Source organism: Mesoplodon mirus (assembly GCF_964341445.2).
Source record: "Mesoplodon mirus genome assembly, chromosome: 13".
Classification (NCBI taxonomy): Eukaryota; Metazoa; Chordata; class Mammalia; order Artiodactyla; family Ziphiidae; genus Mesoplodon; species Mesoplodon mirus.
In genome coordinates this window covers 46,834,862-46,848,452 of record NC_138989.1, presented here as the reverse complement: position 1 = coordinate 46,848,452, position 13,591 = coordinate 46,834,862, and the positions used below count along the sequence as shown (strand labels likewise).

Below are 13,591 nucleotides of genomic sequence, written 5' to 3'. Positions count from 1 at the left end.
GGAAGAGTGCCTTTTTTTGTTTTGTTTTGTTTTTTTAGACTGGTTGTTGTCATCATTAGAAAACCTTTTCCTTATTACCATGGTTTCTGAAATCCAAGTCTGGCGTTACCTTGGGAAGGTCATCCAGGTTCAGGACCTGATTCTTAGCACTTCTAGAAACTCAATTTTGGTCAGCCCACTAGAGTCAAATTAAATTTAGCATAATTGATTTTTACTAAAAGATGATCATAAATGTCATATAAACTAAGAATTCTAAATTTATTTTTTATTTGAAGATATTAATTTCTAATCAGTAAAATATTCATATCTACCTAGACTAATCCCAGGGTGCATAGGGTATCTTGGAAGTCGGAATAGAAATTAGAGAGAATGGCAGCAGAGCAGGGAACGGGCCGGACAGTGCATGGGCTGGAGTGTGATGAGGTGTCCATGCCCACAGTGGTGCCCACACCGTGAAGGCTGCCGACCAGAAAGCTCAGGTCCCCAGAGCAGTGTCTCTCTCCCTTTGGACAGTGTCAGGTAAACACTACTAGATTTGTATTTGTCAAGCTTCCGTTTTCTGTTCTTTATCTATTACACCTTCATTTTATCTAATCTTTTTCTGTTCTGGGTATAGTGCAGTTGATTGTTTCTGCTTTTAAGCAGAACACTAAATGGAATTAACGTGCTTGGCAATTTATACATGTCAGTGAACACACACACACACTTATCCATTTTTACCTATCTACTGATTTCAGGTTTCTCCCAAACCACTAGCCTGGGCAAGCATAATGCAACTGGTGTGGGAAACACAGTGGTGCCATGAACACTTATTGGCCCTGCTGGACCCCAACTGGTATCATAACTAGAATCTAACTTCCCCAGTGCAAGCCTCGTGAGGTACCCTGGGGCACCGTGGTAGACTTTGGGGTCAGTATTGCTGTTACTGTCTTGGGGTGCCTTTGGCCCAGTGTGGGACCAGGATTGCTTTCTCCTGCAGCCTAGAGTTCTCTGTGGGAGCTGCCTCTCTCATCTTCTGTGGCCACACAAGGTCCCAGCTGGCACACAGCACTTCCTCCCTGCAGAGAGTGAATCCAGAGTCCTTAAAACAAAAAAGTGAAATCTGCCCCCTTTCTTCCTCTGAGGCAGCTTTGCTTTAGTCCTGGCCAGACTTCCCTCAGAGTGATTTTCAGAGGCTGCGTGTGGTCGTGTTTTCTCTGCTGTTCCTCCACATTGGCCTTGTCTATTCAGGGGCTCTGGCACCTGGCTCCCCAGTAGCACATTTGGGACCACAGGAATTTATTCAGGACTGCAAGTCTAGGGATGCTGCCTTAACATCAGAAAACCTGTCTGTTTCTAAACAAACAACTTTGACAAATTCCATGGAGGATGAGTTAGAGAAAGGTAAGGAAAATAAAATTCAGATTTAAAAATATAGTCATTTCTCAGAGAAAGGCAAGTACTCTATGATCTCACTTATATGCAGAATCAAAAAAAAAAAAAAAAACCTGAACTTGTAGATAAAGAGAACAGATTTTGGTTGCCAGAGGCAGGGGTTGGGGGTGGGTGAAGGGGATCAACAGGTACAAAATTCTAGTTATAAGACAAGTGCTGAATGTAATGTATAACAAGGTGACTCTAGTTAACAAATACTGTGCTGTATACTTGAGAGTTGCTAAGAGAGTAGCTCTTGAAAGCTCTCATAATGAGAAAAAAGTAGCTATGCATGGTGATGGATGTTAACCAGACATATTGTGGTAATCGTTTTGCAGTATATACATATATCAAATCATTATGTTGTACATCTGAAACTAATACAGGGTCAATTACATCTCAAAAAATTGTCATTCTTCTAAATATTAGTGCATTAAAAATAAATATATTTGTAAATATCCATGAATATTTTGGGAGTGTAGTCCAAACAGAGAAGATCATTACAGGAATAGGCAGCTAGTTTTTTCAAAATTAAATGCTAGACTTGTTTTTACTAATTTATATTTATCCTAGTCTCTATGATAAATAATGTATTTAATAAATTAAGATCAATTAATTTAGGAAATTAGCTTAGTAACATCTAACATTGCCTTAGCAGCTATTGATCAAGTCTACTTTTGGTGTGAAAGTAAACCATTTTTGAACACTAGGTTTTGAGTCTTATAAAGTAACAATACTAAATATTAAATTTCAGTTACCACAGGTGTTTTGCATAACACAGTTAGATGTACTTGTTTCACTAGAGTGTAAAGATGTTTTGTTTCTTGATGTACTTTACATTTCCCAGAATATGATTTAATCAACATAATTGTTTATATGGAAATAGGGGTATATTTGCAAAACATGTAAAAGACTGAAAACTCGATTTCATATGGCAAACAGTTTTGATTTCATTTTTAGAATGCTATATTCTGCTTTCTTTTTTAGTCTTCCTTATAAAGAGTTTTTTGGCGGTGTAAGTGGACTGACAGTGGAACAGTTCAGAAAGATCAATGGTTTTCCTAATGCCTTCTGGGGATGGGGAGGAGAAGACGATGACCTCTGGAATAGGTATGTTGAGGTACAAATTGCTTAATAATGGAATTTCTATAAATTTCCTTTCTATTAAGTAAACTATACTTTTCTATTCCAGGAAAGGATTCTTTGGGGTGGAAAATTTTTGAGGTTCCTAAATCCTATGTTATGTTTCTCCCTTTTTTATTGAGAGTAGTACCCTTTTGAAATTACTGACAGCGCGTACATTAGAGCATTCTTTTGCATTTTAAATTGAACTCAATCTATTTTTATGTTAGATTTTATTTCTTAATGTATTTTCATTTCTGTATGTTGTATTGTAGGGTTCACTATGCTGGATATAATGTAACAAGACCAGAGGGTGACCTGGGAAAATACAAGTCTATTCCTCATCACCATCGAGGTGAAGTCCAGTTCTTAGGACGGTAAGTTTAATATCATCTTTAGATATCAAGGTTTCAAAATTATTTAATTATGAAAGATTTTTAAAAAATGCATTGCACTCCCCACAAAAAACTTCTGAAGGGAATTTTCTGTCGATATCATTTTTGTTTATAAAAGTAAAGCATTTTGTGCTTGTTTTTAAGAGATATACATATACATATACCTACATACACACACACGTATATGTATTCATGTAATATTAAAGAGCCCAGTTAATTATTTATGTGAAAATGTTTCCTTAACATAAAGCATAATGCATTTTATTTCTTAAGGATATCTAATGTGTAAGAGTGCAAAATAACTTCTTTCAGGTAGCATTTTAAGACTAGTAAAAATGTTAATTTATAATAATGGTCTAGAAAGATTTTTAATTATGCGTAAGAACCAAAAATTGTACAGAGCTTTAAGTGCTTTAATGATAAGAATGACCTTGAGCGTATTCCTCATCAATTTTTCTTTTGAAACATGTTTCTGTTACTTTTAATTTTTTTCTCTAATGCTATAGGTATAAATTACTAAGATACTCAAAAGAGCGCCAGTACATCGATGGGTTGAACAATTTAGTATATACGCCAAAAATACTGGTTGATAGGTTGTATACAAATATATCTGTAAACCTCATGCCAGAGTTAGCTCCAATTGAAGACTATTAAAAGAAGTAGCTCTCATGGCAAGATAGACCACAATGCTGGATCGGGAACTTGGAGTGCACTCTTAATGGAGGTCAGTGAATGGATGTGTCACAGTGCCCTGGGTGGTGAGAAGAAGAGCCTGTGTTCTCAGTGTTTACTTGTGGGATTGTATACAGTCAGCCTTCTTCCACCCACCCATCCTCTGTCCTGAGACACACCCCATGGCGAGCACTGCAGAGACCAGATGCTGTTGCTTAAGTCTGGCAGTCAAGAGAGCTCCCTACAAAGAGAAAATTTTTATACTAAAATCTATAATTTAATTCAAGAGAATGCTTTATTTCCATTTAAACATATTTTGTACATATGTGATATAAATTAATGTGTTCAAATTGTTGAGAAACAAGATGTGTTGGCAGTTTTGCATGTAATGGGTTATGCCTTTATGGGACTTTTATAAACATTTTTTTATTTGCATGGAATAAAACAATGTAAATTTATGTCACTAAACAAAGGTTAACCTTGTGTGAAATGAAGGAACTGTCAATAATTGACAGCCAACTAATACAGTACACTGTTATACTAGTTTTGAGCTTTATACCTTCAGCTTTTTGTGTGGAAGAAGTCACAGCTTCCTTAGGGTTTTAAAGGGTAAGAAGAAAGGACTTAGCTTTTCTTCCTACGGAGGATTACCTCTTTTTTTCCCCTTGCTTGCAATCTCATCGGATTTTGCTAAATCACAACCATATTGTTTGTGTATATTGCATGAGTATTACCAAGAAAATCTTAAAAGTTATGATGTGACATGATATAAAGGACCTCTTTATGTTAAACATCTCTCATGTACCTCTGGTGTAAGTGTCAGGGATTTTGTGCCTCAAAAAATGTTCCCAAGGTTGCGAGTGGTTGTACATTGTATTTTTTTAATTCATAGTGAGCAGCGCTTTTATTATTTCCAGTTCAGAAGAGCCAAAAAAAAAAAACCTTCATTTAAAAAAAGCAAAACAGTTTTTTAAAAGATTGAGTTATGGAAAACCCGGTAGTACTTAAAATATACAAATGAATTATACTATTAGGTAAGAAATTAAATGTTCTATTTTTATGAAGATAAATGCTTAGTAGATAAAAACAAATTTTAAGTTTGATTATTAGTCTCATAGGATTTCAAGTTTGGAAGGGATCCTTTTTAATGTCAGCCAATTTCATTCAAACTACATGTATTTTTTTTTCACTTTTAAGATATCACATGTCTGGTGTTAATTTCCTCACAAAAGCATAAATTAATAGAATTATATTAAAATACATTATCAGTTATTTAAATGCATTGGTGTTAATAAGACACTTCCCTAAAAACAGGTTTCTCTACCTGACATCAAGTATATTACTTACTCTTAAATTTGGATGGCATTTTCATAGCAAAACCAAACAGTATCCTTACTTTGAAAATTATCAATTATGGTTAACCAAAGATTCTTTAAAATATCTTAAGATATTTTCACAAATTTAAAACAAAAAATTAAATATCTATAAAGTGAATCTTCAACAACATGAGGAACAATAGAAATGGATTATTCATCTAACACAGAAATATGGTTATTTATCTCTCAGGTTGTAAATTTAATTTTGAAGTTGTCATTTTCTATGGCAAATATTAGTAACACAAATGACCACAAACCAAATCATAAAATAACTGAAATTCTTACACTTTGAGAAAACTGATAGCTCTCTGTTATGATACCAAGCAGAATTTTTCTACATTTATTTCTTAGAAATATTTCCAAAATATTTGTTTTTCATTTCTTTGCTGGTAACTCAGAATAATGAAAAATCAAACCTTCTGAAAAGCAAGGTATTTGTTCTTAAATTGTGTATCTGTTCACTTTCTGTCTCTCATAGCCAATGTAGTTTTTTAATTTGATGAAATGAAAGAAAGTAGGTTGGGAAAGTTAACATTTGTTGATCACTAACAAGATACTAGGGGCATAGGAGCATAGTTAACCCAATAATACTTAAATATTTTAGTCAATGGGGAAATTAGGGCTGTTTCTGAGTCTTATTAGGAAAACATATTTTTCTCTTTAATACGGAGCTGCCCACATTTTGGAATCTTCTCATTTTGATACACATTTTTATAGTTTCAAGAGAACTCCGTTCTACTAGTATTTGTCTTATTTTCTTGGATTAAATCTAGTAGTAATTTTTGTTTTAGGAATGGGCCATGAATATTCTGCTTTTTTCAGTTTTGAATATGGTGTGTCATCCTTTGAAAGCCATCTCAGTAGTTTGCTTTTTGTCTTTTGTTTGTTTTTATTTTCTTTTTAAGTGCAGACCTCAAATTGATTGTTGCCTATAAATAGTAACTTTTATATGTTTGCATATAAGTGACATAGCTTTGCCCAGTTATCTTCATTGTATAAAAATAACTGTATTCCATAAAAATTAACAAATACATTGCAAATGCAAACTATCTTTATAGTTTGGTTGATTTATTAGTGAACATGTATTGATTACCTACTCTATCAGGTGCAATGCTAGGTACGTCTACAGAAAAAATATTCCATTTCTAAACAAATCAAGTCAAGCAAGTTGAAACCTTTCTAAAATTATGAAAACATCCTCTGATAACTTATGTGTTGTATTTCTTAGTCTTAAAGTCAAGATATGTGGACATAGTTATGAGCTCCTTATGGCCCTACTGGGAAACTTATATAGTGCCTTTCAACTAGAGAAAGTAGTAATGATTAATGGGCCTGTTTGTAGAAAAGAAAAGGAAAAAGTGTACACATTTGCTGTAACATTATGTCTCATTCACAGTGTAGATGGTCATTTAAGTCTTTGCCAAAACTGGGGTTTAATGAATATTTTTTTAAGTCTAATTATAAATTTCTGTTTGTATTTTGTGAAAAGGTGTTCAGTAAGAAAACCTTATTTGCAATATTATGTAAATACAAAAATGTATTAAAGCTTGCTCATTCTCCTTTCCCAGCCAAGATGTTGATATCCATTTTAAAACAAAATGGGAAAATATCCAATACAATATTCTCCTTCTTTTGGAAGCTCTGTACACGTGAAAGCAGACTTTGTGTCATTTTATTTGGCCTTTGCTTATCTCTTTTGTATTTCGTTGTGTACTTTTCAGACAAATACTGGTACTCTAGAGTTATTATCTTTTATTTGCAGATATGCCAATGAGAGAACTAAAATGGTCATGGTGTTTATCAGAAAAAGGAAGTGTACTTAAGATTATTTTATTTATTAAGATCTGAAAGGCTTCTATATAAATGCACTGAAATAAATGCTAGTAATTTCTTGTACTCTCATTTTTTTTCTTTTTTTCTTTTTTTGCTTCTCATGGAAATGTTTGTACTTTTTTATCATTGTCTTTTATGAAATATAATGTTCTAAAGACCTGGTGTGATGATGTAATTATTTTCTCTCAGGAACTTTTTTTGGGTTATCTGGGGTTTTGTTGTGTTTGTGTTCCTGAATTCCAGGTGAACTGCTGGTGAATACCTTGGTTGCACTAGGATTACACCATGAGTGTAAGGTGATCACACATGCCTTTGCAACAGTGTCTGTTAAATACATTTAGAGATCACCTCATAGCTTGGACCTCAGAAGAGACACCGTGACATTTAAACATTTTTCATCAATGCAATTAGTAATCTACTGTATCAAAATGAATATTTAAGAAGTCATTTTTAGCATACCTTTCTTCTCCCTGCACAACTTCAGTAAACTAAACTGGTGTGTTGTGGACAATTCCCTTCTTGTTTTTCAGATATTAGGAGTCTGAATATCTTTAAGGCAAACAGTCAAATCTCAAAAATACCTCAAGACTAGATTTGCGTTTGGGACTAGACGGTGAGATTATGACTTTTATCAACTTTAATTATCTGTGTAATGAATTCTCAGTATTATTAATCTGTATGCATAGTACAAGCTACCAGAATATTGTGCACTATATATCACAAATAAAGCCAATCATTAAGTCATAATCATGTAGTCATGCAAAGCCATAAAATAGAGTTCGCTTAGTCTGCCCCAGGTTCCTGCCTATGGTGTTAATGTATCTTCTGATGAATCATGCCAACTTAATTTAATGGTTTTATAATTTTTTGTTGTCTTTATTTTTTCTTCCAGTTTTATTGAGATATAATTGACATACAGCACTGTCTGAGTTTAAGGTGTACAGCCTAATGATATGATTAAACACCCATCATTTCATAAAGATGCAAAAGAAAAAAGAGTTTTTCCTTGTATGGATTTAAGGCTGTGGAGGTATCCTGGACCAAAATTGTTTTATTTAGAAAAGGCATTTATTAAGGAGTACTCTATTGCTATTGATTTAAGTGACTTCAGAAAAGATAGTGCTATATCACTCAAAATTATACTACAATTAAAAGAAAAATATATGGGTTGAAAAATAAAACTTGTATTTTTCTCAGCACATTCCTACAACATGTTTTGGTGGGCCTGAATTGCATTGCTAATTTAATCTTTCCAACTCCATTAGTTGAAGTCTGTGCTCTGGAGGATCTCCAAGAAGCAGCAGACATTACCTACCCTCAAGGAGTTTACTGTCCTCTGTGTGTAAAACTGAGACTGGAAACACCTGAAAACCCACATCCTATCAAATGAGGTGCTCCTTTGTGCCCTCTGCAAACTCAGTTTTATATTTCACTCATGCAATATTAAAGAGCCAACAGAGCATCTTGAAGGAGCAGCTTTTCTGCACGTGCTGAGTATTTCTCAGCTGGAAACGCTACACTTCAGAAGGATAGCTGAGATCAGTGCTTTTCTGCAATAGAGCTTGAATATTTGCGGTTAATTCTTAGTAGAACTGTGTGGAAGGTGGTAGTTATAAGCAAAGACTCTGGATTCAGACTGATCTGAGTTTGAATTCACAGATTCCTTATTATTGGCTGGGAAATTATAGCAAAATTTTAAACCTCTGTGGTCCTCAATTTCTTGGTCTCCCAATGGAGGACGATCGGAACTACCTGAGGATTGTTAAAATGATGAAAGCAGCTAATTCTAATAGAGCACTTAGCACAGTGCTGGACTCTTGAGCAGAAGCTTGGCTTATATTAAGTCAGTTGTCAGCTTTAGAGTGACAAGTTTTTCTTTCATGCCAGTTGTCTTGGGTCATATTTTAAGAATGATACCACAAAATAAATGTTGTCACAAGGCACAGATACTGTGATGAAAGAGTTTGAGAGCAGATCCTGAAAACACCTGCTTGATTTATCAAGGAGAAGGCGTTAATTTACCTCTGGGACATCATTTCCATCTGAGGTGGTTTTTAAAGCATATTTAGTTAATTTCCAAGGATTCAACTTCTTTTACACAGTCCTTCCTCCCCTTCTTCCATTCCTTTACCTGCTCTTCTCCTTTCTCCTTCTACCACCACCATTGTTAGAATCAGGAAACATCATGGTGGCTGTTAGTTTCCCTGGAGTCTTAATGAAATCCCATGAGTGCTTTTGTTCAGGCAGAACAGGGTCACTATGGGTAACCAGATTCGCCCCACGTTATTCCATTATCCCTTGACCTTGTATAAATGCCATTTTGTATAGGATAATTATGCAGTCTTTCAGCCTGTCTAGCAGCTTCTCTAGTCTCTCGATCTAGGTCTCTAGTCTCTCCAACCCCAATATTTTAGGGCATTTATTAAGCACCTGCTGTGTCTCAGGCACTGGGCTGTTCTGGTGGCATGAGAGTGACTTAAGACCCGGTTCCTTCCCCCAAGGAGGCTACAGCCAAGTAAGGGAGATGCTCGCCAAGGACTTCTCATGGGAGCCAACCTCTTTTCCTCTATCTTATAACCTACTTGGAAACCCAACAGAAAAAGGGGCAAAAGTCTCAGGCCACATAAAAGAGGGGAGTTCCCAGAGTTCCACCCACAGGCTTATCACCACGGAGGAGATGGGGGTGGGGAGTGGGTGGGGCGATAGAGTTTGGCCACCACTGCTCCTCAGTGGGGGTGGGAAAGGCCTTGGCTATTCTTAGGGTGCCCTTCTGGAGAATAGACAGTATGGTTGAACGGTGCCTGTTGGTCTGTGCCCTTCTAGGTTCTCAGGATGTGGAGAGCAGGCATTTCTTGAGGGGATTTTTCTCTTTGGGTCAGTTATGGGCATTTCTGGTTGCTGACCTCTCTAGCACCCAGGCTGGGATATCAGAGAGGCAAGAAAAGAACTCCCAGGACTCATGGCTGGGTTGTTCCTCGAGTCTCTGTGTCCCTCGGCAGTTGGTCTTCCTTACCCCACCTTTCAGAATCTTCTGGTAGGCTTCGTGTGTTGTTGTTGTTTGGTAATTAGTGGGAGAAGCGAATGGAATGCGTTTACCTGGTCACATCCAACTCACCTAAAAATGTCACATAAAAAGAAAGATAAGGAACTGTTCTGTACTTGACTGTGTGGATGTCAATTTAGTGGTTGTGACATTGCCCTATAACTTTGTACCGTGTGACCACAGGGAGGAGGGCTGGGTAAAGGGTCCAGGGATCTCTCTCTATTATTTCTTACAACTGCATGAGCGTCTACAATGACTTCAGAATTTAAAAAGGTCAAAGGTCCTATATGAAAGATAATCAACTCCACTCACAATAAGAGAGGTGCAGATTCAAATTACATCAAAGTACCAGTGCTGACCTATCAGACTGGCAAAAATCAGAGGTTTCACCAACACTATTGGTGAGACAGTGGAGAATCAGGCACTTTCTTACATAGGATGCAAAAGGTCACAACCTCTGTGGAGGGGAATTTAGCAGTATCTAGCAAAATGACTAAAGAATTTACCCTTTGTCCCAGAAATCTTTTCTGAGGCATCTATGCTAAAGACACATTTCTACAGCTATGAAACCAACATATGTACAAGTTTATTCATTGAGGCATGAGAGTAGCAAAAGTTTGGGAGCACCTGAACGCCTGTGGAGGGAAAGCTGGTTGAATTGGCCCTGGTCACCATGCCCTGGGGCCCTTCACAGACATATAAAAGAGGAGGCACAAATTCTGTGTTCTGATATGTACTGATTTCCAGACTGATAGTATCCTGTGGGAGAAAATAATAAGGTTCACACATATCTAAAATGCTACCTTTTGTGAATGAAAGAAGGGGAAGTAAAACTATATGTTTGTTTGTTTTTTTAAACAAAGCAGTGACTAGCAGGAAAAACCAGAAACTAATAAAATGGCCTGGTGGGGAGAGGCTGGCAAGGGGTGGAGGGCACAGGGCTGGCAGTGAGACTGATTCTTTACGATTTTTACATAGTTAGGAACTGGAACCATGTCAATGTTTTTATGTAATCAAAAAACACAATTTAAAAAGCCAAACCCTAAAATCGATCTTAAACAGAAACATTTTAAAAATTATTTGAGCAAAGCAGAACAAATGAGTGTATCCTTCATTAGCTAATGATCGACCTTAACAAGTAGAAAGATTCCTACTCAATCGTTCTTGCTGCGTTATATAAACGTCACTAATGCATGTTTGCAGGGTCTTGTTTTCCCATTTTTACTGAGTGTTTTTCTTTTTTTTTTGTACACAGTTTAGTTTGTATTGTTAAGGTCTTATAAAAACCTTTCTAGAAACTAATTCCTGACTCTAGACTTTAACTTCAAAGTCCAACAACTTATTAAAGTTAAAAAAAACAAAACAAAAACTAAACAGCAAACATTGCTTGTTCTTCCGAGTCTGCAGTCTGAGGGGTTTTGCTGCTTCAAAGTTACAAAAAATACAGCATTGCTTTTATAGTGTGCTTTCGTAAGGGAAAAAACTATTCAAAGGCTTGTTAGTATACATCAGAGGAAATAATTGAGTAATTGTTTAATAAAAAATGTTAGTAGCTATTTATCTAAAAACTTCTTTTATGAGTCATTTACTGGGAGTACAGCAAATAGAATTTTTTATTCTAAGCCTAGTAGCTAAAGTATTATAATTCCCAATCCCACTGGGAGAACAAATTGAATAGGAGTCATGATACCACAGAACTTTAGATCAGGAAGGGAACTTTAAAATCATCTAGTTCTGGGCTTCCCTGGTGGCGCAGTGGTTAAGAATCCGCCTGCCGCAGAAGTTGTAAGGCATGGTGTTGGAGGGAGTGAGGTGCCTGGCTGAAGACAGAGTCCAAGGTCTTCAAGGAGCCAGTGAGTCTCCTGCCTCTGGGGAGCATTTATACCCCATCCCCAGAGGGTGTGGACACAGTAGGTAATGTCTTTTTTCTTTTTACTTTTTCACTGCTTTTCAAATGGCCTTCCCTTCAATCTGTTATTGGCCTTCCTCAGAAGAGTCCCTTGTCCCATAAATTTTTTTACTTGGCTTCTTGCTAAGTCAGGACTCCTCTTCAGGCTGTGTGCCCCTGAAATCAGAGTTCTGTGGTAGACCTTCAAAGAGGCCACACGGTCTAGCCCAAGTATCTGCCCTTGTTAATTGGGAGTTAGTCCATCTAATGACATTCGTTTGTGTCACATGATCTGGTAAAACCATAATCAGACTCATCTCCTGGCCCACCTGGCGTTTCCAGGGAAGGACTAGGATTGAATCGAGGAACAAGTTGCATTAAGGGGCAGCAGTAGACTCCCTTCCCATCTGCTTTGAGAAGAGAATCCTTCAATGATTTAGCATCCCAAGCCTTGGAAGACTTGAGCTGGTTAAGGATTGACTTGGGCCATGGCTGAGAAGGATGGACAGCTGTTTTGTAATGTCACTTGCCTATCACTTAAAAGAACTGTAATGGGAAAACCATGTAAAAAAGAGTGGACATATGTATAACATACACGTATATATATATGAGTCACTTTGCTGTAGAGTAGAAACTAACACAACATTGTAAATCAACTATACTCCAATAAAAACTAATATTAAAAAATAAAAATTTTTAAAAGAAGAAAAAAAGAATCCGCCTGCCAATGCAGGGGACACGGGTTTGAACCCTGGTCCAGGAAGATCCCACGTGCTGCGGAGCTCCTAAGCCCATGCACCACAACTACTGAGCCCACGTGCCACAACTACTGAAGCCCATGCGCCTAGAGCCCATACTCCGCGACAAGAGAAGCCACTGCAATGAGAAGCCCATGCACCGCAACGAAGAGTAGCCCCCGCTCGCCACAACTAGAGAAAGCCCACGTGCAGCAACGAAGACCCAACACAGCCAAAAATAAACAAAAATCATCTAGTTCTTTTCTTTCCATTTCTTTTACTAGCTATCAATTAAAAAAAAGAAATATAAATGGTATTTACCGCCCCTCCACTGGACAATTGTGACAGCTTTCAGGCTCCCCGCATTCAGTCCACTCCAGACACAAGACTGGGCTCTGAAAAAGCTGGATCAGAGCAGATCATTTACCTTCACTAGCTTCCCCATTGCCTACCAGTCTTTAACTTTTTTAGCATAGCCCTTCAGTCTTTTGCTACTTTGATATGAAACCTCCTAGCCTCTAAGTAAACCAAATTGCTTGCCTTTCTCTGCATATTTAAAGCACTCTCAAATCTTTGTCCCTCTGCAATTCAGTCTTCTCTCCAGAAACGGCATTTTCTTCCTTATTTGCCTGGTGCCTCCTACTTAGCTTCTAAGGAGTAGCTCATCTGTCATCTCCTCTGTGAGGCCTCCAGACCCCCAGGAATCAGAACAAGTTTTTTTTTTTCTATTATGCTACCATAGCATTTTAATATTTTTATGGCAATACTGACTTTCCTCCCTCCATCCTTCCTCCCTCCTCCCTCCCTCCCTCCCTTTACCTCCCTCCCTTCCCTCCTCCCTTCCCTCCCTCCTTCCTTCCCTCCCTCTCCCTCCCTGCCTCCCCTCCTTCCTTCCCTCCCTCCCTCACTTCCTTCCCTCCCTCCCTCCCTCCTTTCCTTCCCTTCCTCCCTCCCTTCCTCCCCTCCCTCCCTCCCTTCCCTCCCTCCTTTCCCTCCCTTCCTTCCCTCCCTTCCCACCCTTCCTCCCTCCCTCTCTCCCTCTCTCCCTCTCTCCCTCACTTCCTTCCCTCTCTCCCTTCCTCCCTTCCTTCCTCCCTCTCTTCCCTCCCTTC

General features: G+C 37.6%; 1 protein-coding gene across 1 annotated transcript in view; it reads left to right on the top strand.

Moving 5' to 3' along the window:
• B4GALT6 (beta-1,4-galactosyltransferase 6) overlaps window positions 1–6,973 on the top strand; it is a 63,378-nt gene extending 56,405 nt beyond the window's left edge. The window contains exons 7-9 of the mRNA XM_082641316.1: window positions 2,401–2,523; window positions 2,811–2,912; window positions 3,437–6,973. Coding sequence (XP_082497442.1) covers window positions 2,401–2,523; window positions 2,811–2,912; window positions 3,437–3,584 — 373 coding nt within the window. The 3' untranslated portion in view covers window positions 3,585–6,973. The remainder of the gene's footprint in view (window positions 1–2,400; window positions 2,524–2,810; window positions 2,913–3,436) is intronic.
• The last annotated feature ends 6,618 nt before the right edge of the window (window positions 6,974–13,591 follow it).